Source organism: Ochotona curzoniae, unplaced genomic scaffold, assembly GCF_017591425.1.
Source record: "Ochotona curzoniae isolate NIBS_2020 unplaced genomic scaffold, NIBS_Ocur_1.0 scaffold_3835, whole genome shotgun sequence".
NCBI classification, from domain to species: Eukaryota; Metazoa; Chordata; class Mammalia; order Lagomorpha; family Ochotonidae; genus Ochotona; species Ochotona curzoniae.
This window is the reverse complement of record NW_024467114.1, coordinates 29446872-29471459: the sequence shown is the minus strand read 5'-3', so window position 1 is coordinate 29471459 and position 24588 is coordinate 29446872. Positions and strand designations below refer to the sequence as shown.

The 24588-nt window shown below is 46.9% G+C and overlaps 1 protein-coding gene across 1 annotated transcript in view; it reads right to left on the bottom strand.

Moving 5' to 3' along the window:
* Positions 1–24588, bottom strand: part of RAPGEF5 (Rap guanine nucleotide exchange factor 5) — a 205712-nt gene that overhangs the window by 131419 nt on the left and 49705 nt on the right. Inside the window, exon 6 of the mRNA XM_040965145.1 lies at positions 14007–14073. Within this exon, the coding sequence (XP_040821079.1) occupies positions 14007–14073 (67 nt within the window). The remainder of the gene's footprint in view (positions 1–14006; positions 14074–24588) is intronic.

Genomic DNA, 24588 nt, shown 5'->3' with positions numbered 1-24588 from the left:
TTCAGCTGCTCTCCTGTGCACTTTAACAGGGAGCTGGATCAGAAGTGGGGCACTTGAGACTTGAACCAGTGTTCATATGGGATGCTGGCGTCACAGATGGTGGCTGAACCTGTGTCATGATGACATGGGCCCTCACTATGCACGGAGGGCACATTAGTCAGGGCAAAAAGCTCTCAGCAGGTGAGTGACTTCCGGGGGTGGATACAGAGGCTGTCCTTCTGAGAATGCAGGAGGCACCAAGGGGGAGACAAAGAGCTACCTGAATGAGGGCACAAACAGAAAAGAAATGGCTTTACCACTGGGCATCTTCAGACCTCTATGCCTTTTTCTTTGCAATCGGGGTTATTACAGTTAGTCACGACAAACTAAAATTCCATGCTACTGCCTGGGCACAGATGAGGCTGTTCTTATACAGAGGAAGGAATGTGAGTGGGCCACCCTGCAGTGTCAGTGAGGCCATGAGAAGATGTGGGCCGTGGGCCAGGCTGACCAACTAACCACTGCCACCCAAGACCCTGAGCGGGACCCTGTGGCTCACACGCTCCTGGGTTCGTGCTGATCAGGAAACGCTGGAGTTGATGCTTTGGCATCACTTCAAGTCTCCTCACACTCACAAGTTCTAAAGCATGCTGTGCATTTTTCTGCTGCGGTTCCTTGTGCTGTGGACTACTAGCCTTCACGCATCTATCATCATCATCATCATCATCACCTTGAAGGAGCAAGAAATGTCCCGAACGTAGGTGGGGCTGGGAACCATGCGGTGATCCTGCCCGCTGCTTTGATCCATGCAGATGCTACACCACTTTCTTCATCTTGCAGGAAAAGCAAGTGACAACCTTGGCCCATGCTCTGCTCACTGCTCCCTACCCCAAGGAGGCCTCACTCCTGTGCTGAACCCCCAGGGGTCAGGTATCTTTCAGAAAGTCAAACTTCTGTTTCAGAAAATCATCCCATCCGGCACACGTGCCCCCTTAGCAAAGGCTGTGGCAGAAACTGCTCACCAGACAGGAGACAAGATTGGCCACGAAGTGCGTGATTAGTGACACCAGATAGGATCAAGGAAGGCTAGAAAGGGCCCCAGGGCCGGCAGTCAGTGACCCTCCATCTGGGTGAGGCAGAAGAGCCCTGCTCCCTGGAGCCCCACGGAATCAGAATCCCTGTGGGGACAGGCTGCAGTAGCTAGGACCCAGTTCACGTCACTGTCACTTTGAGTTTCCCATCTGATTCCAGACAGCAGTGAGGTTGGGAACCACTGCTGTTACTCAAGGAGAGGCTGTGGCTTCCCCCAGACTCCATGTTCCAATTTTACAAGCATTTCAACCGACCGTCGATCTCTATTCTATTGTATTCTCCACTAATTCAATTCATTTATGAAGGAGCATGGCCTTTACTGTCTCAGATACACAACGCATTAAAAAAAAAAAAATCAGGCCATAATTCAATCAAATAATTAGGTTAACGTCCTGTAGCAGTGGTTGACAGAGTCTGTCACAGTGAATGGCAAATTGCAAGACAACCTTCAAAGAAGCTGGGTTTTTAATTTCAAATATAGCTTATTCGACACATACACATACACAAGCACATCTATGTAATTCAAGACGCATGCAGCAAAGGGCATGTTTGTTCTTGTGTCTGCCTAGATAAGGGATGAGCAAGGGATACAGGAGACAGAACCCAGACACCTGCCTCTGCCCTTGGCAAGGTCAGACCCGTGCTGAAAGGGCCTGGCTTACTCTCCTGGATGATCAGCCAGGCTGCTCACAAAACCACCTCAGAAGTCACTAACAATCAGCCCGTCTCCCGTCATTTTTTTCCCCCAGCATTCTGCCTTCCCTTTCCCCGGGTGTTTTAAACTGTGACTTCAGCCTGAAAATCCATAAGCTCACACAAGCTATTCTGCAGCAAAGGAAAACCGACAACCTCCACCGACAAGCGCAAGTGCTCATCGCAAACTCTGAGGCCCAGCAAGCTCTCTGTGAAAGAGGTTAACTGTGAAAGCCTAAGAGGGCTTCTCGGAAGAAGAGGAAACAAAGTATAAAGCTGGATGGCAAGTGTGGGGAGGGGTAAGCATGGGTTAAGACACCCATGTTCCATGGGATCAGCACTATGGCACAGCTGGTAAGGCTGCCATCCATGATGTCAACATGCCACATGGGCACCAGTTCATGTCCCAGCTGCTCCATTTTTGATCCAGCTCCCTGCTAATGCATTTAGAAAAGCAGTCGTGGATGGCTGAAGAACTTTGGGCCCCTGCAACCCATGTGGGAGAACTGGATGAACCTCCTGCCTCCTGGCCTCTGCCTGACTCAGCTGTGGTCATCATGCCAATTAAGAGAGTTGAACCAAAGGATGGAGGATTCCTCTGTCCCTTTCTCTCTCTCTCTCTCACTCTAATAAATCTAAAAACAAAGATATCATGTTCTACAACAAAGTACCCAGGCTCAATTTCCAGCTCCAGCTCTTGACTCCATCTCCCTGCTCATACAAACTCCAGGAGGAGGCGGTGAGGGCCCCAGCATCTCGGCTTCTGGCTTTGGTCTTGGCCCAACTGTTGTGGACATTTAGTCAATAAACCAACCCAAGAGTTCTCTCTTTTTTCTCAAATAGTAATAACAACAACAAGAAGAAATTAAGAATAAAAGGAAAAAAGTTTAACATAAAATAAAGAAAGGTCACTTTAGCAAGGTAGACTAATGTTGGCAAAAATCATAGTTAATCCTTCCTTCCTTCCTTGAGGGTTGTCCTCACAAATCACTTTTAAATTGATTTGTCTATTCACAAATTTCCTAAAACTTTTTTTTAAATTCGCTCAATCTTAGAAACATGTACATGTTGGCACCATATGTAGAAATGTCTTTAAAATATACAGCACATTCTCAATTTTTTAAAGATACATAAGAAGATACATAATCCAATACTCTTCTGTGTTTTCATTTTTCTAGTACATATCACTTACAAACCACTACAAATTCTGGAGGTCTTATAGATCTCCAGAAAACTTGGAAAAATAAAACTGTTTCTTTAGCAAAGTTCTTGGCACAAAATGTAGCTTGGGCAGATGTCTCTCCACTGAAGAATTACACATGGGATAAGGAACAATTGTCTTTGTTCCCCAGGGGCCTGTTTTCCTATTTCCAACGTCATCATTTTGTTCTGAAGAGCTGATATTAGCGCTAGTCTGATACCCGGATAATCTTGTGATTACCTTTTACTGTCAACCAATCATTAGGCCCCAAGCAAGTTGCCTATCTGTCTGCACACTCTGGTCCTCCACCCAACACTTCATTTAGCCAAGAGCTGCCTTTCCAGCCACTTCTGTCGCCGCGTCAGAGAGCTGTCAAACATGCTGGGGTGATAAAGGCAATTAGGGAGTAACACAACTCTTACACACTGCTTCACTGGACGCATACAGGTCTGCCTGATACCTGTATTATAACTGAGATAATGGATAACCATTTTACACACTGATATGTAAAAGTAACCTGAAACTAACAAAACGAAACTAGAATCGAGCCCTTCATTCAGGCTTAGCCATCCTATTACCTAAGCCTGATGTCCAGATGATTAATCTGAGAGAGGCTGGCAGTAACAGAGAGAGTTGTAGCTGATCATATTATGGAGGACCACCAGGGGACCCTCACCTGCTCGGCGCTATACCCGAGGGACAGGGCATTCTTGAGTGCCTGCCCTCCCCATGAAGGGTGATGCTGTGACCTTTCCCTTTTGCTAATCTCTTCTTGATGGCAAACATGAGATGTGAGGACAACAGTACCAGTAATGCCAAATATGTACGAGGTACAGGTTGGAACTCAGGCCAGTGAAGAGATGCCAAAGGGGATGGGGACACAGGAGAAGGGTTTTAGGTTGACCTGAGCATGCTCCAGCAACCAGCACTCTCTTGAGGGAGAGTGGCCTGGCAGGTGCATTTCTGTAGAAGATGCTTGCATGGGAAGGTCAGCCTCAGATGGGCCCAGCTCAAGCATTTGTCCTAAGACTGGCTTAACAAAGCCCTGCTTCTTAAATCACCCCACTATCCAAACAGAACAAGGCTTTTCACCTCACCTGGGGGTGGTGACCTCTGTCTGCCTGCTGTTGAGGAGTCAGTGATGTTAGGTCTATCAAATCCACCAGAGATGGAGGGGGAGAGAGAGAGGGAGAGACAGACAGCAAGGTGCAAATCTGAACAAAGAGATGAAAAATAATTGTGCAAGGTCATTTTGTGCTGTGGAAATCTTCATGAATGTCATTAGCCAAAGCTATAGATGTTTGCAAGCAACCTGACAAGGGCAAGAGAATGAACTAACTTCTCTGAAGATCAGGCACATCCTTTCTACTTCAGTTTCAAAGCTGCTCCTACGGCCTCTCCTCAGTGGTTTCTCTGATGCCCCAGCTGCAATTCAACAGGAACTTCCAGATGAGGAAGATGCTCACAGCCACCGGATGGAGCATAAGGATCCAAGTGGCTATTCTGACTTGGGCAACCATTAAATAAAGCATTCACTGTGTTTACATGGTTACATTGTTGATCTGTATGTCTCAAATTACTTTTTCGTTCATTCTTTTCTGGAAAGCGTATTTTTCAACTTGTATAATACACCCTATGATTTTTTTTAATGAACTTACAGAATTCTAACAGCAGCTTCAAGATCAGGATACAATACACAAACACCTGCCTTACTATGCCTTTTCTTCTTTACGGGGAACATGTCTTTTTCCACTTGTGCTTTTTGAGGCAGGAGTATATGCTGAAGCAGCAGCGGTATAACTACCTCACTCATCAAGTCCCACAGATACAGGGATAGACACCTGCTGAACGTATAGGGATGTTACACTGCAAGTGTTCATACCAAGATAAACCTACATCAAAGCAGCTTTGTTCTTAAAAAAAAAAAAAGATGTACTTATTTATTCATTTGAAAGGTAGAGTTAGAGAAAGACAGAGATAGACCTTCATCTACTGTTTTATTCCCCAAATGGCTACAATAAGGCAGGCCTGGTTCAGGCTGAAGCCAGTTGCTAGGAGGGTCCACTTGGGTCTCCCATGTGGATGGGCAAGGTCCCAAGCATTAAGTCTTCTGGTGCTTTCCCAGGTGCATTGGCAAGGAACTGGATCTGAAGTAGAGCACCTGAAACTTGAACCAATGGTCACTCGGGAATGCCAGCATAGCACGTGGTTGCTTAACATGTGGCACAATGTCTGTCCCAAAGAAGAAAGACCCTTTCTAACTAAAACATCTATAAAAACTGCCAACACACAAGAGCTTCCTGGAAGAACAAGGTTCAGAACTCAAGATGCAAACAACAACAACAAAAAAATCTAAACAGTGTTTGAGTTGAAGGCTAGACTTTAACAATGGAATCGACATACTCAGACTTCAGCTGCATAAACTCTCAGTATCCAGGCATAAGCCTCCTCTTTCCAACACAGGTAGAAATCTTCTTTCAGTGTCTGTGGCCCCCACTTACCACATTCCACTTACTTAGCCTACCAGCCCACCTCCAAGACAGCTAGAGTCATGGAGTATGAACCAGCAGATGGAAAATCTGTCTCACTCCCCTTTTCTAATTCTACTTTTCAAATCAATAAATCAATCAACATTTAAAAAAAAAAAAGAAAGAGATTCAACCTAAAAACCTCAGAACTTTCAATCAACTGGACTAGCTGTGGCTTGGCAGCTTTTGATGTGCAGAGATAACTGCTATCTTTGGACTGAAGGCATTCCGGGCATATGTTCATCAAGAAATGTGCACTGATTTGTGTCGCTACCCATTTGATTGGATGAAGCGAAAGCCAGCTGTTGGGTCACATGGCTGCAGGTCAGACGTTCAGGTGCAGCATGGCTCAGAAAGGTCCTCTACTCCTAGAGTCTCCAGGGCCAAAGCAAGGTCTCCGCAGCTTCATTCCTCACTGGAGGCGCTAGGGGACGATGAGCTTCCAGGCTTACTCAGTGTGCTGGCACAACAGTCCAGTTCTTGCGTGTGGGGGACCGAGCTGGCAGCCACCCTCAGCCTCCTGCCAGAGGCCACCCTCTGGTGTGTGCTGCCAGGGGTGACGCCCAGTCATGGCATGCTGGGCTTGTTCCAGGCTTAGTGTTCCCCTCACCTCACCTAGGACTTACACAAGGGCAAGTCTCTTCTGCTTTCAAAAGCACAGAGGATTAGACTGGGGTCTGAGCAGACAATCCATGGGTGAGGCCCCAGTCGTCTCTACGAGGTACACCTGCCTAAGTAAGTGCCAGGTGTGCAGTTCACTTTCTGGGGACCCATCACAAAAGGGCATCAACATTCCTCACAGCCACTCTGGAGAACCAGCCCTTGACACCATTCCTGGCTATAACAGCAACTTGCTAACAGTTCAGTTTTGGAACATGACTTACCTGTTATCAAGTCTTTATCAGATCACACAAATCTCCTTTATTTTCCCTTTATGTGTTCTGTGTCTCTACTCCCATGTCCTTGCTAGCACCCCCAAATTCATCTCATAGCTCATTCATGTATATGCCTCAACTGCCATCCCTTGAGATGTCCTCCCAACCCTTATAAATCTATCCACAATATTCCTTTCTTTCCCTTATTCAGACAAAGCCTCATATTTCAATTACTGCATGCAGCTAACTGCACTTAACTTCTAATTCATCTTTTATCTCATCAATATCACACAATGCACATGGCATGAAAAATGCATTAGAATTTTACCTATGCTATTTTTGAAGCAAAATCACTTTTTGTTGTTGTCTTAAGTTATTTAAGTTGAGTAATATATGCTTCACATGAATTTTATGAGTTCATACAATAATAATAATGCACATGTACAGAAACACGCAGATAACTTTCTTCTCATCCATAAGGCATTGCCCAGACATTTGAGCCTTAAAAGGGTTCCACACATTCACATCCTTATTCTAGGTGTTCTTCCACTGGACTTGTCTGAATAAGCAAAAAGACAGCTTACCATGGTGCCTACCATGTAGCCAAATTCTCAGTGAACTAGCTCATCACACCCTGGGGGCAGGCTTACAGAGTTTTTTTGTACACAGAGATGATGACTTGGCAAGTATAAAGGTGTGTGTACACACGTCTGTATTTTATGATAGCAGGTGACATATTCCTAAGATTCAGGAAGCATTCTGATGTGCAACAAACATACTAGCATTTTTTCACTAACAAAGGCACAGAAACAGACACTGCAAAGAAGCACATATGCCCTGATAGTAACGGATCTGGAAAGCACTACGAGGAAATCTTACTTGAGGGCAACAGAAGGAGCCTTAGCCAGCTCTGCATGAAGTCTTAAGAGAACCACAGCCCACAGCTTGGGGTCCTGTGAACATCTAGCTGGGATAAGGCAACAAGGAAGGGAAGCAGGTACAATCCCCCACATCTCCATAGAACCACCACAAACAAGCAACTTCACTCAAGGAATGGGCCACAATTCCATGGGTGGGTGCATTTTGCAGAAATTGTACTTCTTCATGAGAACAGGCAGACAGATCTCCTGACTGTCCTTTTACTCCCTCCTACAACAACTGGGGCAGAGGCAGAAGCTGAAGGCCAGGGATACAACCCACCACTTGAGCCATTCCCTGCTGCCTCCCAGGGTGCACCTTAGCAGGAAGCCGCAATCCGGAGACAGAACTGAGAACCAAGCACAGGCCCACGGAGGTGGGACTCGACTGACCTCACATCTGGTGTATTTTTAATGCTTCTCAAAAGCAGAACTGCCTTCTCTCGAAACTCAACCTACTTGATCCTTCTCTAAATCACACAGTAGCTCTTCGGCCACTGGAAGAGTGGGAGCCCTAGACAGGCTTCCCAAAGGAATTTTAGGTTCCACGCTGATAAGCGATATAAGGTAACAAGACGTTCCTGCAGCCAGACAGAGGCTTAGTCATTCGCCTTCCCACAGTGTCTGCATGAACAAGCCCGCTCAGGCCTCCAAGAGGTGGAGAGAAGGGGATTAAACTCCATCTCCCGTTCCCAGAAAGGAAGGGGCAAACAGCCAGGAAGAAGGCACAAGTGGAAACTCAGTTTCAAGTTTTTAAGAAACCATACTTCTCAATGTGCTCAGTTCTCCCCACTTTGACTCACCTGAGATTACCTTTAACCCTTGCTACCTTGGCTGATAATCTCAAGAGCTCTCTGGGAATCCATGTTTATAAAGAGTCACTAAGGCCCAAATCCCATGCTTTCTGCTTCCTGAACCAGGATCAGTCACGAAGTCTCCAATCCAAAAAAAAAAGAAAAACAAAAACAAAAGAGCTGCCACCACCCACCATCAGATACCAACAATATACCAAATCCAAACTATAGTATCATGGGATCCTAGCCAATGGCCATCCTTCCTAGCCCAAGAAAGGATGGAAACAGAGTCCTGTGGAAGGCGCACCTTAAAGGAAACAACTGAAACGTCTGGTGAAAGATGAGACACTGTTAACACTTACATGCTTCTGAGAGTTTCCAATGAATGAGAGAGAAATGAGAGAAGGGATGATACTGGAGGAATGGGAGTGCTGGGAGGCACAAACCCCTGGGAAGTTTGGGTCTTTGAATTTCATAGTGTCATACTTTAGTGACATAGGACAATCAGCCACTTGTTCAGACCTGTCTCCTTGTGGCTTTGAACCAAGTATTACCCAAGAGAATTCTCCATAGAGGAAGCACAAGAGACAAATCAGACCAAATCCTGAATCCAGTGCAAGGGCTTAGCTGATGAGAGCAAAACAGGATTGACTTTAATCTATCAAGTGGGATCCCAGATGGGGTAAAAATGAGGGTAAGGCCTTAGGAAAAAGGCTGCTAGAAAGCTGACGGAACAAGCTCATGGATGATATACTGGACTGATGGACGCTCAACAGTGATGTCGACCTTGACCACAATGAGTTACAATTACTTTCCTCGTCCTAGAGAGACACACACAGGAATTCTACAGCAGGTGCCCGGCTCTCTAATATCTGTCAGCTGAAGTTACAGATCTGCTTCCAGATCCTCTGGAACACATAGCAGTTGCCATGTTTGTCCATTTGGGCTGGACTGGACTGGCAAGTTGGCTATACTCACTAGGTTTCCCCAGAGGAGTCATGATTTGTACCTGAAGATCCAATGGGAGGAATTTAGAAAATGCTGCTGAAGGCACCAATGCACGAGGTACAACTTTAAAGCTTGATGGGACAGTAGCTAAAGATGGCAAATGGAGGTGGAAGGCAAGTGGTTATAGGGTCCAAGAGTATTATGTGCTGTTCTCAACCCCACTGTACAAGTCCTCAATAGTTGCTTTATAATTTTAATTCATCCTCAAGGCATGGTCATGAGAGGTGAGCATTTGTCCAATGGTTAAGACACCAGTTAGGAGCCCTGCTTCTCATATTAGACCACCCAGTTCTCATCCCCCATTCTGGCTTCTGATTCCAGCTTCCTGCCAGCACACACTCTGGGTGACAATGGTGATGGCTGAAGGAACTAGGTCCCTAATATTTACATGGAAGACCTGGGTTGTTCCCAACTCCCAGCTTCAGCCTGGACCCAGCCCTGGCAGTTGCAGGCATTTGGGCACCGACCCAGCAGAGCTGAGACTCCTATGTCTGTCTCTCTACCTACCAGTTGGCTAATCTCTATATCTCCTGAATTAAACGGGAAAAATAAAGATAGGTCATAAATTCACACATCCCTACTCCCACCCCAGTCAGAACTACCACACCAACAAGCATTTTGTCTAGTCCCCCAGATTCTCTTCTTTTTCACATCACAGCTAATGTCGCTGGACCAAGCAAGCCCAGAGGGCATATCCCAGGCCCCTGTCCCTTTGTAAGTACCCCTCATGTAGCCTTCCACCCAAACAGCCATCTAATCAACACAATTCCCAATTCCCAATAACTCACAGAACATTAGCCATTTGACAATTAGACTGCAAACAAATAATAAATATTACAAATCTGGCAATCAACCCAGACTAAATGCTTGTTTTTAACTCCACAATTTCCATCATGAAAACTCAGCCCTAAGAAATTAAAGAATTTAGTTTTGTTTTGGAGATAGACTTTCAGTAAACACGAGACAGAAGTCCAAAATCAGGTTTGGGCTCCTATTTATAGATGTCTGTGTTTTCATTTCCTGTTCTTGGTCTCTTCCCAAGTACTTCTCAGTGTCCCAAAAGTTTTGCTTATTTCCTAAATCCACAGGGTAATTTGACACATCAAATTATCTCTTCCATTCTGAATACTCCATTTGTCACCAGCACTGGAAAAATCCAAGTTTAAAAAGAAAACACTCTTGCAAAGTTGATTAGTATAATCAGCTGCTGAGAGAGAGAGGAAAAAAAAATTTTAAAGGCTGGCGGCTCAGGCTTCCCAAGGACACGTGCTTTGGGATCAATCTCCTTAAAATCAAGTCCAACAAAATGGTGTTCACACGTTCCAGGACGGCAGGCGGCAAGCGGGCCCTTGCACAGGACCTTAGTCCAGGAACTTGATTATCCCAACAGAGGCACATGAGCAACGAAATTGAGGTTTGTAAGCAAGATGTGCAGAGCCACGAGAGAAGGAGAGGCAGCCCAGGCTTAGCTAACACAGAAACAGGGCAAGTCAGCTGAACACGTTCACAGACCTGTCAATGTTGGGAAGGGCCCATCACGGCCATGTTCTCAACATGGAAGCTAAAGAGTCCCAAGGTTTCATCATTCCTGTGTCAAGCACTTGGGAGGGTGCCTTTTTTTTTTCTCCTGAAAATCACTATCAACACAGCTGGAACATCTTAAATGTTAGCCATCCTAAATTTGACTGCATTATGAAGACGTTTTTAATTTCTACACATTTTTAATCTCTCTTCCTGTGTCCCCTTATTAAGAAAGTTCACTCACATCTTCTCTCCCGCCTCTGCCCCCACCCAGAGTAGAACTACAGGCATTGTTTGTTTTCCCCCAGGTGAACCTACAAGGGTGGGAAGAAACTCCAGGCTTTCTCTTAAAGCCAGCTGTCCCACAAAGATCCCGAGTTTGAGGTAAAAGATGAGGATAAAACGTCAACGGCCCGGTGCTGGAAAGCACTGCCACCTTCCCGTGTACTCCCTGCTACGGGCAGTCTGCAAGACAGACAACAGCCTGGCCGGATAAGGAAGAGCAGGGTGGACTGTGTCTGGAATCTCGAGTTCACAAACTGTCAGTGCTCGGATGAGGGTCAAACCCTGCAGCTGGGCCGAAGCCTGAGACCAAGGTCAAGGCTTGTAGGCAAGGGTTCACGGCTGGGCTACAGTCCAAGGCTACCGAACTTGAGACTGTCACGTACTGACTCCTGCAGCTGGGTCACTTCCTGGTCATCAAGCACAAGCTGGTTACCCTCAGTGTGGGACATGACCTGACAGTTTATGCTTCATCATCTGTTGTTGAGGACTCCCTAAGCAGGTGAATAAACAGCAGATGGCAGCGAGCCTGCGGGGTCATCCTCCCTTCCTTGGAGAAGTGGGCTTCCCCACCGCCTGCCACTTTTATAGCATCATCTGGTGCCCCTGTCTCTGCATTCTTATTTTCCTCATTGCACATCACCTCCTCCAGCCCTGTGCAGGGCACACAGGCACAGCACCCCCTAAAGGACAGACCTGGGAACAAGCATCAGCAGCTCCACAGCACAGGTGTCACTTCTCTCCTCCATCTTGCTTGGGGGCGCACTGGATGCCAACTGCTGTGTGAACTACTCCCTTCCGGCATGGTGTTGGCACCCAGGGTACAGACAGAACTAGGATGACAGTCCCTTCACAAACACATCTTGGGAACAGGAAGGGGCCTTAGAGACTGCCTGCTCTAACTTGGCCATGGTCATACTGTTGGAAAGACTTAAAGTACTCAATCTGAGCACAGGGACAGTACCATGCTTCTAACCAGAATAAACAAAGGTTTTCCTCTTATTTCCATTCCTAGACACCACTCCAGCTGCCAGGGACGTTTCCACTTCAGTGACCTCACGGGCTCCCCCACATCTGCATCCCTGCCCCTCTCTCCTCAGGGGCTCCTGACTCTGACTTCCACAACATGTCCATGTGCTTATCTCCTTTACCCCTCACTGTCCTCTCAGCTCCCTCTGTCCCCTTCCCGTGGGGTCCCCGAGGCACCCCCTCTCTGTCCTACATCTGTTCTACCTGCAGCCCCTCTGTGGCTGGTTCCCGTGACTTTAACCCTGTCCCAAGGAGCACTAGACACTTCTCTGGGTGTTCTGTGACTTGGTTTATGTTCTTATCCTCTCAAATTCTGTGTTACACATCCCAAAGGCCATCTCAATGTCCATAAATGCTCCCCAACTTCCTGGGTAACACAACCTCCAGAACTTCACCTGTCTGCTTCCTCTTCCTCCTCCCTTACCCACTCATACTGGTTTTATGAAGAACAAAAACAAAAGTCTGCATTCCCTTTTGGACTCAGCTTTCTTTCGTTCAATTTCCTAACTCAGCATCCCTCTCAGTCCTCTTCTTTCTTAATCACCTGCCTCTTTCCTCAATATTCTGCTCAAGAAGGCCTTGCTTTTCTCTTAACTAGGATGCTCTTCTCCAACCAGGCATGTCTGCTGTTCTTTCTTTTCTCCTTCTGATCCCTGCCTGTGATAAATCCCATGACATGAGCATGTGTCCTGTTCAGGCGCTGACTTCCTCTTAGGGGCGGTTCAAGCCTGACATCTTTATCGAAGCTTTCTGTCACTGTTCTTGAATTGATCAGCTATACATGTGCTGCTCAATATCCAACCACTTTATTACACTGACTTTCTAGATATATCTGTCTGGTCTTCTTGGTGTGGCTGCAGGAATCCAGTCTTAGTTGTTTTTGTAGTTCCTGAGACTAACCCAGGAATTATGTCACATTATTGAAAAAAAAATGCTTTAGTTTAGTAATTTAAGATAACATGAGTATAAAGTGGGAAATACAAGTTCAGATTCTGGCTTTGTTCTTTTCTGGCTGGATGGCCCTAGGTAAGTCACTTATTCTTGGCGAGATTTCAAATGAATAAAACAAGAAATACCACCCACTTACTAGGGGCGATGTGAGTTTAATGGAGGCGAGTCTGTGTAGATGTTCAGTCGCACACAGTGTATATAGCAGTGTATCTCCATGGCGAATGCTTTCTGAACAAATGCTTTTATGATTTTTCACACAATAGGCATTTCAAGGCACTCCTCACCGATCCATTTAAACTACAAAGCTCATGCTGAGCACTCTTTCCTAACATGCTGTCATGAATCCATCTGACATGAAGTTTGACACCAAGGCAACTCAAAATCTTAAAAAAAAAAAAAACCCTACATTCCAGAAGAGTAGGAAAGACAACTTTGAGCAAGACTGAGGACCGGCTCCATCCATATACATAACCCAACCAAGCTTGACTTTCAGCAGTTGTTCTTTCTGTAACAGACTGAAGCAGAACTAGGCCAGTTTAGGAGAGGCTAAGCTTGTCCAAACATCCAAAACAATGGATTTCAATTTTGTGACATGGGATTGTTAGAGTTCTGTCCAGAACTGGAGTTTGGCCATCAGCCACTGCAGTTGGATATGCTATGAAGAAAGCCGGCAGCTTTCCTTCAACTCACAAGACCATGTCTGCTCAGCAGCTTAAAAACAAACAAAAAAACCATGGAGAAAATAGTGCAGCGGGCCCCACTACAGCGCCCGTCCTGGCCTCGCTTGCCCAGCAGTATCCCCTTTCTTTCACCTAAGGAAGCAGGGTCTTTTCTTCCTTGAGCAGCAGGGCCTGGCTTTTCCTAGGTTGAATCAGACTGTACTTACACAAGTAGATGTCATCCTTCTAAGGAGGTGACAGAAACTTTCCACCAGCATCAACTATGATGTCCCAAGGCAGGTGAATCAAAGCCCAAAAAATCGAAACTGTGATCTCCCTGGGACTGACTAGCTGTGGCCTGTAACGAGTGGTCACAGAGAAAGTCCCTCTCTGTATCACTGCCCAAGTTACTTCCATTCCAAGGCCCCATCCTCGTTATTTCTGGCACACCTGGGCAGGACAGTGGCATGGTCTTACCGCAGATGTGAGACGAGCAAGAATTTCATCACTGCTTTCTTCAGAGTCTTCCATTTTCTGATGAGACCTTGGAGAAACAGACAAACAACAAACCATGACTCTTCAGGTTGTTCATGGTTATCTACCAAGTCATGGGGAATAAATGACGAATAATGTCATTGCTGTTATTATGAAAGTACCCATGCAAATATGGTTGTGTTAGCAGAGCCTTAGAAACACAATCCTATGGGAAGCCAAACTTTCCTCCAAAACCATTAGTAAGAACTTCTTACTATGCACCCAGCGAGTGCTGAAGCTCAAGAATTCCTCTCCAGATGGCATCACAGGACAGCTCTGAAATGCCCAATTTATACACACGTGCTTGGACAAAAGCAGATGTGTGGATAAGGCTGGTGAGCGCACAAATTCCCTCTACATCTCAGCAAAACCCAGATTTAAAAAACAAAAATGAGTTCTACATTTGTGTTTTGGCTAAACCTGATTTACTCCAAAATGGTACACCGCACATTAAACACTGTAATGGAGATGTTAAAGACTATAAAAAGCGGGACAGTTTTGATGCCTCAAGAAGCCACAGCTGAGGCTGGTGTTGTGTGTGGTGCAGAGGGTTAAGCTGCTCTCTGTGATGTTGGCATCCCAATTGGCTCCAGTTTGAGTTCTCAGCTGCTGTATTTTCCATCCAGTTCCTTGCTAATGTGCTTGGGAAAGCAGAGATATGTCCCTCCAGGTGCCTGGGCCCCTGCATACACAATGGAAGACCTCAAAGAGGCTCCTGCTCAGTCCAACTGAAGCCAGGAACCAGGAGTTTCTTCCAGGTCTCAAGGCTTTGGACCATCCTCAACTGCTTTCCCAGGCTACAAGCAGGGAGTTGGAAGGGAAGTAGAGCAGCCTGGACATGAACCAGTGTCCATATGGGTTCCCTGCACATGCAAGATGAGGATTTAGCCACTGAACCATTGAACCAACCCCCAGATGCTTCTTGTCCAACCTCCATTGCTATGATTGACATCTATCACTCCCAAGCCCTTTTCCAGCTTCTGAATCTCCTCTGAACCTGCTAAGTTTCCCCATGTGGCTCTTGGGGACAATCCCAAAGGACTCTTAGGGGTTCCTGGGACCCAACTTCACACTCAACTGCTCTGGCATCCCAGGGCACCTGCAGTACTGGTCACACTGAGGCCATCCTTGGTCCCAGCATTCTTCATGCCTGGTGTCACCTGATCCTCTCATTTCCTTCCTGATCATGCCTCCAGAACAGTCCATGCTCTCATATTCTCAGAAACACATGCCCTTAGCCAACTGCTACCTGACTTTTATGGGTCTGGCTTCTCCTCTACTCAATCTCCCACATAGCAACAATGACTCTCTAAGCCCTAAATCTGGCCCTGCTCTTTCTGATCTCCAAACCTCTGGGTGCTCTCCCCACTGCCTACTGAATACAGGAGAATACAGAAATACTGCTCCTGCCCTAAGCACATGCCCATACGCCCTCTGCCTGCTGCTCACTTGGCCTATAGGAGGGACTTACAGTGAGACCAATGGCCAGAAGGAAGGAACGGAGTGGGGGAAGGAGGGTGAGAAAGAGAAACAAAGAGAAAGAAAAAGAAAAGAAACAAACAAAAAAGAAGGAAAAAGTACAATGAGAGAATATGAATTAGACTTTTCTTGGACTCTTTAAATCATAAACACAAACATTTGCTCTCTTTTCCCAGAGAAGACCATTCTTCCAGCACCAGGCTCCTCGCTATGCCACTAGAGGACATCTACCAAGCAGCAGTAACTTATGATTGTGACAGGTTCCACGAAAGGCCCGCCTGCCACAGTCATGCACTCCTGTCAAGCTGAGTAAGGTCAGGTATCACCGATGGCTTTGTTCACATTTGCTGTGCAGGATCCGAAGATGAATGCTTAACGCTTCCTGCAGTAACTGTGCTTACTGACCAAGACAACCGGGCTGGCAAGTTCCACTCTGGCTGGCATTCCTCATTGCTCTTACAGAGAGATGTGCACTCTGATAAGAGGCAAGTCATCCGTTCTCACACCTGGAGGGGGCCTTGCCTATCCAGAGTGGAAATTTTGGAGAACTCAAAGAGATCCCATGGGAGGCAGGCTGGGCAAAGAATCAGAACAAAGAATAAGAGCGGCTGATTTTGTAACATCTTTCACAAAAATAATCTGAAGTGAGAGATGGAAATTTTCTTCACTCATAGTCCTAACAGAAAATTTATGCCAAGCTCCACTATGAAAAAAAAATTGAGAAATAATCAAAATACGTTTGCTCACCCAGACAGTATTTCCTGCTCTCCAAGTGTCACGAGGATCTAACCGGGAACAGTGAAGAGTACAAAGGGGAGGACTGGGGGCAGAGGGGAGGCAGACTTGACCTCCCAGTCAGGAAGTGCTAACACTGTTTCACAAGCAAAGGATAGTGGTGGGTGGGTGGGTGTCTCCAGCTGCATACACAGCACAAGTGGAAAGAGGAAAAAACCAGAGAGGATGGGTGTTGTAAATACAGGAAGCCCAGGTGAGTGCTGCGAGTGGGAACCATGTCATTCTTTTTTTAAAAAAGATTTATTTTTATTATTTGTTTTATTGGAAAGGCAGATATACAGAGAGGAGAGACAGAGAGGAAGATCTTCCATCCGATGATTCACTCCCCAAGTGAGCGCAACGGCCGATACTATGCCGATCCGAAGCCAGGAGCCTCTTCTGGGTCTCCCACGTGGGTGCAGGGTCCCAAAGCTTTGGGCCGTCCACAGGCAGGGAACTGGAAGGGAAGAGGGGCTGCCGGGATAGAACCGGCGGCCATATGGGATCCCGGGCGTGCAAGGCGAGGACCTTAACCACTTGCGCCACTGCGCTGGGCCCGGGAACCATGTCTTTCTACAAACTGCTCATGGCGCCCAGGGTCCTCCATGCCTGGTGAGGGCGCGTCTACAGCCAGAGTGGGCACGTGAGCGCGGAGTTCCTGTGCACTCCTGCCTCTGTAGGTATTTTCAGGCACACACTTCACTGCCATTAGGATCTGGTTGGCCAGAGACTGCCGCCAACAGAAAGAATGGGTGCTGTTGAAGAGACACCTTCACAGCTCCCAAAAGGAGAGCACTGCAGGTCACAGTCCAGGTGGAAGACCAGGGGACCAGAATGGAAACAAGGACAAAGGCTTTGTAGTTTCCTCAGGCAAGAGGGAGGACGAGGCCAGGCAAACAGGTTGAAGATTATTAGCTGGATTGAGGGCCTAGGTGGAACAAACAAGCGTAGGATTGGCTAAGTGAGGGCTGGGGGGCGGGTCAAGCAGGCTGAGGATTGGCTGGATTGAGAGCAAGGGAAGGGCATACAGGCTAAGGATTGGCTGGGTGATCTGGGGTGGGACAGGCCGGCTGAGGATTGGCTATGGTGAGGCTGGAGGACGGACAAATAGGCTGATGATTGGCTATAGTACTGGCAGGGGGGCAGGACAAATAGGCTGAAGATTGTTTGGGTTGAGGACTTAAGTGTCCACTGTGCAGTCCCCAGGTGCCTGATTCTTGACTTTGGTGAGGAGGACAGGCGGACAATGGCCAGAAGATGAAAGCCCAACAAACGGGCGGTGGCCTCAACTCAGCACGGCCACAGAGGTCAACACACTTAAACGTGTGGTTACTGCAGTGATGAAGAAGCGGGAGGGGGAGGGTGTCCTGAAAAGTAGAAACCAGTGACATAGAAGAACCAAAACACGGGACCCCAGGAGCTCCCTCAAAAGCCACTTCCCTAAGGGCATGATCACTCGTGCCAACAGCTGCTGTCACATGCCATGGTCTCCTAAATTAGGGAACAAGACCCAGCTCCTACAAGAAGGCCCTGGCCATCTGCACATGGAGGTCTTCAATGTGGTGCTGCTGCTGCTGAGTCCAAATGGCCTGAACTGAGCAGAGAACAGAAGAGTACAGAAGTCACATCAGAGAGACGGAGCACCTGGGGGAGGTATGGGTGGTGACACACAAACCATGGCTCACAGGAACAACCCAACCAAGCAAAAGAAGGCAATGGAAAAGCATGGATGCCGCACCCAACCAGCTCCTCTTTCAGGCCTCCCAGCTTCCGTCCATCAGCCTAACTGCCCTTGTCCAGCTCCTGGATGATAAATCAACCTCCTACTAAAAATAGCTCCGTGCCCTGCAGGAGTGGTGCAGCTAACCCTGCAGGGTTCTGGCCCCCAGACTCACGAGATCATCTGTGCCACAGATAACACCTATCTGGATGTCGCTCTTAGTTTCCAGGGATGTCATCTCCAAGAACTCCAGACCTGCAGTGGAAAGTCACCATGACCTGTGTATGTTACCCCAGGACTGGCTGAAGCCCACATTCCCCTAGTCGAGGACATGATCTCACCCATCAATCCCAGCATGGTCACCAGCACTGCAGGCTGACCTGTACATCAGCGTAACAGGCACCTTGCAGTCCCCACTTCAACCCATGAGAAGCTCTACCCTTCAGCCCTTCGGGAGCCTGGGGATTTAGCCATAGCTTCCCAGCTCCTTGTTCTGCATTTCACAGTCAGCTCCTCCCTTTCTTCTACTAAGGTGAACTAAGTGATATTGCTCTCTGCACACTGGGTGGGCAGACATGCCCCTGCGGGTTCTAGTATAGCCATTCTTCCTACCAGTTTTTTTTTGGGGGGGGGTGGTGGGAGGAGGTGGAGAGGTAGTTCTGAATAAAGAAGGCGATTACCTAGGGAGACTGTAGTTCAGAGTGGGCATCCTGCCCTTGGCTCCCAGTCACACCTGGCACTGTCCTGGAGCTGGCTCAACACTCACTTGTCTCAAGGGTAGCCTCACATAGCTGACTGTTGACCAGCTGTCTTTGGTCCAAGGTGCTTTTCGGGTGGAAGAAACTGGGCTTCAATTCACCTTGAAATCGGGGGGGGGAGGGGCCTTTGATGAGTAACAATCTCATACGTGATGATGCCAGGGTAACTGCTCTTAAACAGATGCAGGTTCAACGGCGAGTGGACACAGGGTATTAAAGGGACCTTTTTTTTCTTTTTGGAGCTAAAGAGCTCACTTCACCTTGAGAAAATGCTTTTAGCGTGTCACACTTGCTTCATGGCTTGTTTCTTGGAAATATCCCGCTAGTCATAAATGATAATGGGCGATCACGGCTCTGTTCTTACAGCCCCCTCAGGTGTGTTTGGCAAAAGTAAGACTTACAAATGTCTAAAAGTACACCCTAAGATTAAATGAGATCCACTTAATGGATCTCTGGGTTATGTCACAGTTTTCCAGCTAGTCCCAACTAAGGAGTGGGGTGGACATGGAGGCAGGGATTCTATAGCAATTCATCCAACTAGTTTGGAGATAAGTTTTGCATCCAAGAAGAAAAGAGAGGTGAGAAAACAAGAGGTGCTTTTCATTTGCTTGTTCACTCCCTGAATGCCTACAACAGCTAGGACCAGATCAGGCTGAGGTCAGGAGCCTGGAGCTCCTCTGGGTCTCCCATATACATGGTAAAGACCAAGTCCTGGCAGGGTGGGGTGGGGGAATGACGACTTCCTCTGCTGCCTTTTAGGAAACATTGGCAGGAAGTAGGATCAGAGGCAGAGTACCCAGTACTCAAACCAGCACTCTCATTGGGACTGTGAACGCTGTAGGTGGCAGTTTAGCCCACTATGCCACAATGTCTACCACTGGAATCAAACTCCTGGAGAGATGACAGCAACGCACACTTTGAGGAGATGGACCTTAGATGAGGATCTGTACCAGGAGCCAAGCAGGAATCCACCAATACAGATGTGAGATGGTTGGGAGGGGTGGATCTGATGAATGAAACATGAGTTTTTTTTTTTAATTTGCTTTTCCTTTCTATGAAGTAAAAAGCCAAGAAAACACATATAAGGGGAAGGCCTTGTAATACAATCTTCTAGGAAAACGACTACACTAAGAACAGAACTGCTCAGCAGCACTGGACACCCAGTTGAGATGTCACAGTGACAAAATGAGATGGAATCTAAAGGAGCCCCCACACTCCTTCCTGAAGCACCTTGTCCATCCACCCTCAGAAGTGTACAGCCCCAGAGATGGATGCCAGCGCTGTGGGCTCAGGACTTCAGGGCTGTCAGGGCTGTCAGGGCTCAGGACCTCAGGGATGCCAGGGCTGTCAGGGCTCAGGACCTCAGGGATGCCATGGCTGTGGGCTTGGGACCTCAAGGATGCCTTTTATTCTTTTTTTTTTTTTTTCTTTATTGCACCAATTAGCATTAAAAAGAAATAGTAAGAGGTTAACTCTTTGTTGCTAGTCTTAGTGGGAAATCACTTGTTCTCCAAGTAGTTGTTGGTTTTCTGTAAGTTTTTGCAGGTTGAAGAAAGTTCCTTTGCATTCCTAGTTTTCTGATATTTTTACAAATGTCATAGATACTAAATTTTTCTCAAAACATTTTTGGGGACAAATTGACTTTTTAATTTATTTAATGTGAATTATATTGATTCAATTTGAGTGTTGAGCCTCCTTGCATACCTTATATGAACTCTCCCTTTTTTATGATGTATTATAACATGCACATGTTCTGGGTTCCAAATACTCATATTTGTTGAGAAATATTTTTTTTTTGTCTGTACTCATGAGGTTGGCTGGTGTGTTGTTTTCTCTGAACCTTGTCATGATAATGACAGTCTCATAAAATGAGTTGTCAAACAGAACTTCCTGCAGTTCTGGAAGGGACAGTGTAGACAAAGTATACGGCACATGCAGTGTGCCGCTGTATATAGGCTGGCTCGCTCTTTGTAGCAGAGCTTTAACTACAGACTCAAGTATTTTAATAGCAATAGGACTATTCAATTCTAGAGAGAGCACAGGTAACTTCTGTTTCAAATCATACATACATCACAAAATCCACTCATTAGGTTTGAGTCTAGAGAGATGCTCTCACATTCCTGCCATCGGTAATTTGTATCTTTACTTTTCTGGACAATCTGTCTAGAAAAGTGTCACTTTTATTTTCTAAAGACAATTTTTTAGTTTCATTTATTTTTATTTTTTCTTCTTACACTGATTCTTACTACCTCTAATTCCTTCTTTCTGCTTGTCATGGGTTTAATTCATGCTTCTTTGTGTAGCTAGGATGGAAACTCAGAACAATTAAATTAAGATTTGATATTCTTACCTAATATAAGCATTAAAAGACACACATTCTCCTCTAAGCACTGCCTCAGCTGATCTCCATAATTCTATACATGCTGTGTTCTGTTTTGAGAGTTATTTATTAATTTTTGAAAGGCAGGTAGAAACAGCAAGTGAGAGAGAGCAAAAGAGAGAGATCTTCTATCCACGGGTTCACCCCTCAAATAGCCACAACAGCCTTGGCTCAGTCAGGCAGAAGCCAGGAGCCCAGAACTCTATCTGGGACACCCATGAGGGCGGCAGGGGCCCAAGCACTTGGGCCATTCTCTGCCTGCTTCCCCGGAGCATCAGCAGGGAGCTGGATCAGGAGAACAGTGAGGACTTGAACTGGTACTCCCGGTATGAGATGCTGGCATTACAGCAGGCAGCTTAGCCATGCCACAACACTGGCCCCTTGGCATTTCTTTTATAAAAACATCAGAATTCCCTCTGATCAGAATATTTATTTCACTTCTATTCCTGAATAGTGCTTTTGCAGTGCAGAACTTAAGGGTAACAGTTTTTTTCTTCCCACACTTTGGTGATCTTGTTCCATTTTTTCTGGCTTCCGTGGCTTCTGATGTGAAACCTCCTGTCACCTGAATCATTCCTCTTCCTACTGTGAGAAGCACCAGGTAGAAGCTGGCACAATGGCTCCACTGGCTGAGCCCCTGCCTGCCTGCAAACGCTGACACCCCTTATGGACGCCAGTATGCATGGGAACAACCCACAGATGGTGCCTGCTTAGTTCTCGAGCTCATGGAATCCATTTTTAATTTATTACAGCCTTTTTACTTGTAATATCTCAGTTGAGTCTTTTTAAAGTTTGCTGTTTCTTAATAAAGAGCATTTGCCTTTCTGTTTATTTTATGCATTTTGGCCTTTACCTAATGGCTGTTTTCAAATCTTCATTACATAACTCTAGTGTCCAGGTGGACATCGGGCCTGCACACTGAGATGCTCATGTCTCCTGCCTCACAGAGCTGCTGTGGAGTCTGCGAGGCAGTACTGACAGCTTCAGTGATCTGGTTCCTCCCACTGGCCGGGGAGCTCTGGATGGACACCCTGGCCAGCTATAGTCATTGTGGGCATTTGGGGAGCATACTCTTGGATACTCTTTATTGCTTTTATAAAAAAAAAATTCCAAAGGTGACACTTGCTGTCTGCCTCTCCCCTTGACCACCAGTCATCCTGTCTTGGCTGTTTTGTGACAGGTCATTCTGAGCCACGTTTCAGTCATTTGGCCACATGATGCTGTGCAGTCTCAGGACTCCAGTCTCAGTCCAGTCCCCAAAGCCTTCTCTGAGCCACTCTGGACCCATCCCACAGGGGAACAGCTCAGGAGTGAACCCACACACGTGCCACTCACCACAAAATGGACAGATCCCTTCCCCAGCTCTGTCCTCTCCAGGATTTTCTCTATTCACTTCCAAGGTCCCTTTGGCCCAGAATTTTTCATTGTCCCTTAGCTGCCTGTGCTGCCACCAGCACAAAGCTCTGGAAGGGTGAACTGGGACAAAGTCACCTGAACAAAGGAAAACACAGATCACACAATTTCTCCACATTCCCTTCCCCACCAATCTCCACGTCATACTTCAAGCCACACAGCTTCCTGCTACGGGGGTGGGGGTGGTATTGGAGACCCCTGTGCCCCCACCACTCCTCACTCTACAATGGGTAGGGGTGGAGGCGGGGTAGGCAGGAGTAGTGGGATGTCATTTGCTAGGGCAGGGGGTCTTGGCCTGCATCCGAATAGGGTCCTTCCACCCTTGACAAGCGACCACTGGACCAGAACAGCCAAGTTTGTATGGAGCCTAAAAAAGCCTCAGATGAGGGAGTTTTTTTGAGAAACATCTTGCAGATGCTGAAGGAAGGATCACCATTTCTCACCTACTCTGCCCCTTCTCTCCTGCTCAAACCACAGAGAAGGTGGGTAGAGAAGTACATTCTGGAAAAGAGGCAGGGACCTGGCTTTCAGTTTGAATGACACTGTTCTCTCCCAGAGATGATCACCTGGACAACCAGTGCACCCCCTTCTTGGGAATGACCTACTCACACAGCAGACTGGGTCTAGAGCCCCTTTTATAGGATGGGGTGCTATAACCCACAGGTGACCCTAGACATGGGTTGCAGCTTCATTTTCTACCCGTGTTCATTGAGAAAAATCTCAAGTGGTTTTTTTTTTATGTTATGAAGTGGATTTGGACAGGATCACACTCAAGAATGGAACTGGCATTGGAATTACACAGAGAGAGCAAGAACAGGAAGTGCTTGACAGCAGGATGCATGTGGACAGGATGTCTTGAAAGTGCAGTGGTCAGGCAGGGCTTGGGCGCCCTCTTGAGGGTTGGGTAGTAGCTGGCTGACAAGGAAAGAGGGACAGCAAAGGGACCGGAGCTGGCAACAAGGAGCAAATGTGGGAGAGGCTGGGCTCAGCAAATGTAGACTTCATGCAAAAGCAGAGGTTGGGATGGCACCAAAGGAGGGGCTGCAACAATACAACTGGAAGAGAATGGGTTTCTCTTCCCCAACCTTAGGTCATTCCAAATCAGGATAACCCAAAACTTGGCTTTCTAAAACCTGGTCCTAAACCACTACCAATGGAATAAAAATCACTTACAACTCAGGTACTGGGAAGGAAAAAGATTCTCTCCTTCTCTCTCCAGGAGAGTCATGTGGTGGCTCAGTAATTCTTTTCAAAATATTTCTGCTGAGGCCAGCACTGTGGCATAGTGGGTAAAGCCACCTTGTGGGTAAATGCCAGTATCCCACATGGGCACTGGCTCATGTCCTCGCTACTCCACTTCCCACCTAGTTCCCTGCTAGTATGCCTGGGAAAAGCAGTGGAAGATGCCACTCACACAGGAGATTCGGATGAAGCTGCAGGCACTTTGCTTCAGCCTGGCCCAGCCCTGCCCATCACAGCCATCTAGGGCATGAGCCAGCAGATGGAAGATCTCTCATTCTCTCTCTGTAACTCTGATTTTATAAATAAATAATTTTTAAAAAAGAAGTAGTACTTATATGCTTTCAGTTTTTCTGAAAGACAGAGACTTTCCATCCATTGGTTCATCCCAGCAAATGCCCACAACACCCTCGGCTGGACCAGGTTGAAGCCAGGAGGAGCCAGAACTCCACTTGGGCCTGTCTGAGTGGCAGAGATCCAAGCAGCCAACTATCATCACTGTTTCCCGGGGTACGGATTAGCAAGAAGCACAGTAACCAGGACTCAATCCAGGCAGACCAATATGCTACCACAGCATCCCAAGCGGCGACTTAACTCTTGTGCCACCGATCACTGAAGCCATTATGATCTTCTCTTAAAAAAATTTTTAGGGCCCGGCGCGGTGGCGCAAGTGGTTAAAGGTCCTCGCCTTGCATGCCCGGGATCCCATATGGGCGCCGGTTCTAATCCCAGCAGCCCCGCTTCCCTTCCAGCTCCCTGCCT